The sequence below is a fragment of the Coffea arabica genome, chromosome 4e (genome assembly GCF_036785885.1).
Source record: "Coffea arabica cultivar ET-39 chromosome 4e, Coffea Arabica ET-39 HiFi, whole genome shotgun sequence".
NCBI lineage: Eukaryota > Viridiplantae > Streptophyta > Magnoliopsida > Gentianales > Rubiaceae > Coffea > Coffea arabica.
The window spans coordinates 46,574,257-46,576,069 of record NC_092317.1 but is presented as its reverse complement, the minus strand read 5'-3'; the positions used below and the strand labels follow the sequence as shown (position 1 = coordinate 46,576,069).

At 38.7% G+C, this 1,813-nt stretch overlaps 1 protein-coding gene across 1 annotated transcript; it reads left to right on the top strand.

Annotated features, from left to right (window-relative positions):
* Positions 1–347: 347 nt before the first annotated feature.
* On the top strand, positions 348–1,172 carry LOC140005649 (uncharacterized). The gene has a single exon (XM_072046672.1). The coding sequence runs from the start codon at positions 348–350 to the stop codon at positions 1,170–1,172; it is 825 nt and encodes a 274-aa protein (XP_071902773.1).
* Positions 1,173–1,813: the final 641 nt, after the last annotated feature.

The window sequence follows — 1,813 nt, the reverse complement described above, 5'->3', positions numbered from 1 at the left end:
AGAAGGGAAGGAAATAGCAATGGAGCTGATGGGGAAAAAAACAATGAATGTGATTCAGGGAGTGAATCTTTCTTCTCCGCAGTGGATTCGGATTATAGTATGACTGATATGACTGATGATGATGATAATGAGTTCCATGAAAATGTAGATGACACTGCAGAATGGTTAGGTGTAGATCACCATAAGACTGATATGCAAAATAAGACAACCGAAATTGAAAAAGATGACAGTTTGGTGATGCCTGAATATATAGATGTTGCCCTGATTCTGAATCTGATTTTGAGACTTTCCATGAATCAGATGAAGAAATAAATAGGAGTGAAAATGTTGTGTTCAACCCAAAAGACATGGATAATCCACAGTTGAAATTACAAATGTTATTCAGTAGTATAAAAGAATGCAAGTTGGCTGTGACTAATTATAGTATTAGACAAGGTAGGCCATGTAAATTTGTGAAGCATGATAGATTAAGAGTGAGGGCTAAGTGTAGAAGTGAAGGCTGCCATTGGGAGATTTATGCAAGAAAATTGGCAGATGAGGGTAGTGTGCAAATCAAGACAATTGAGGACACTCATACATGTGGTTTTACTTATGACAATCCACTAGTAAATTCTGGATGGGTTGGTAGAAAATATGCTGAGGAGTTTAGGACTAATCCAAAGGTGAATATGGAGCACTTTAGGAAGACAGTAATGAGAGAAAATAAGTGCTCTTTCTCCAAAAAACAAACATATAGAGCTAGAAATAGGGCTTTCAAGATTATTCATGGCAGTGAAAGTGATCAATATGGCAAGTTGGGAGCATACATGAATGAAATTCAGAAATCCAACCCTGGTAGCTCCATTATTTTGAAGACTGTGGATGAATCTACAAGCACAGCAACACAACAACAGAGGTTCCAAAGGCTGTATGTGTGTTTCAATGGAGTGAAACAAGGATTTTTAGATGGTTGTAGGCCTTTGATTGGAGTTGATGGTACATTTTTGAAAGGGTCAGTTGGGGGAGTTCTATTGATAGCTGTTGGATTCGATGCTAACAACAGCATCTATCCAGTTGCATATGCCATAGCAGAGGGAGAAAACAAAGAATCTTGGGCATGGTTCTTTAAATTGCTGAAGGAAGATTTAAAGATAGAGAGGGATTATGAGTTGACAATCATGAGTGACAAGTAAAAAAGCCTAATTCAGGCCTGTGACCTTATTTTCCCAAATGCAGCTCACAGGTTTTGTGTGAAACACATGCATGCAAACTTTTCAAGTGCTGGATTCAAAGGAGAAGCTCTCAGAAAAGCTTTATGGACTGCTGCAAAGGCAACTACACCAGCTGAATTTTCCAGCAAAATGGAGGAAATGGCAGCAATTGACATTGATGCAGTTAGGTGGTTTGATGATAAACCCCCAGCTCAATGGAGTAGAGCCTTTTTTAGCACTTATCCAAAATGCGATATTTTATTGAATAATCTGTGTGAGTGCTTTAACAGCAAAATAGGTGATGCTAGGGAGAAACCAATCATTGAAATGATGGAATTGTTAAGGCTATATCTGATGCAAAGGATGCAGCAAAATAGAGACTTGGCTAGATCAAGATGGAAAGACAATGCGTACTGTCCTAGGATCGTTGATAGAATACAAAAAAGAATGGAGAAGGCCACCCAATGCTTTCCTTTCAAGTCAAGTGATGATCTGTATGAGGTTTCCTGCCCATATGGTGATTATTATGTTGTCAACATCAAGGAGCAATCTTGTTCATGCAGGAGATGGGAACTGACAGGAATTCCTTGTCCCATGCTATATCTGCACTTTGGAGTGCAAAA

What these genes read in the sequence shown, in the direction of transcription:
- LOC140005649 (XM_072046672.1), top strand. Translation starts at nt 348, where the DNA reads ATGGATAATCCACAGTTGAAATTACAAATGTTATTCAGTAGTATAAAA.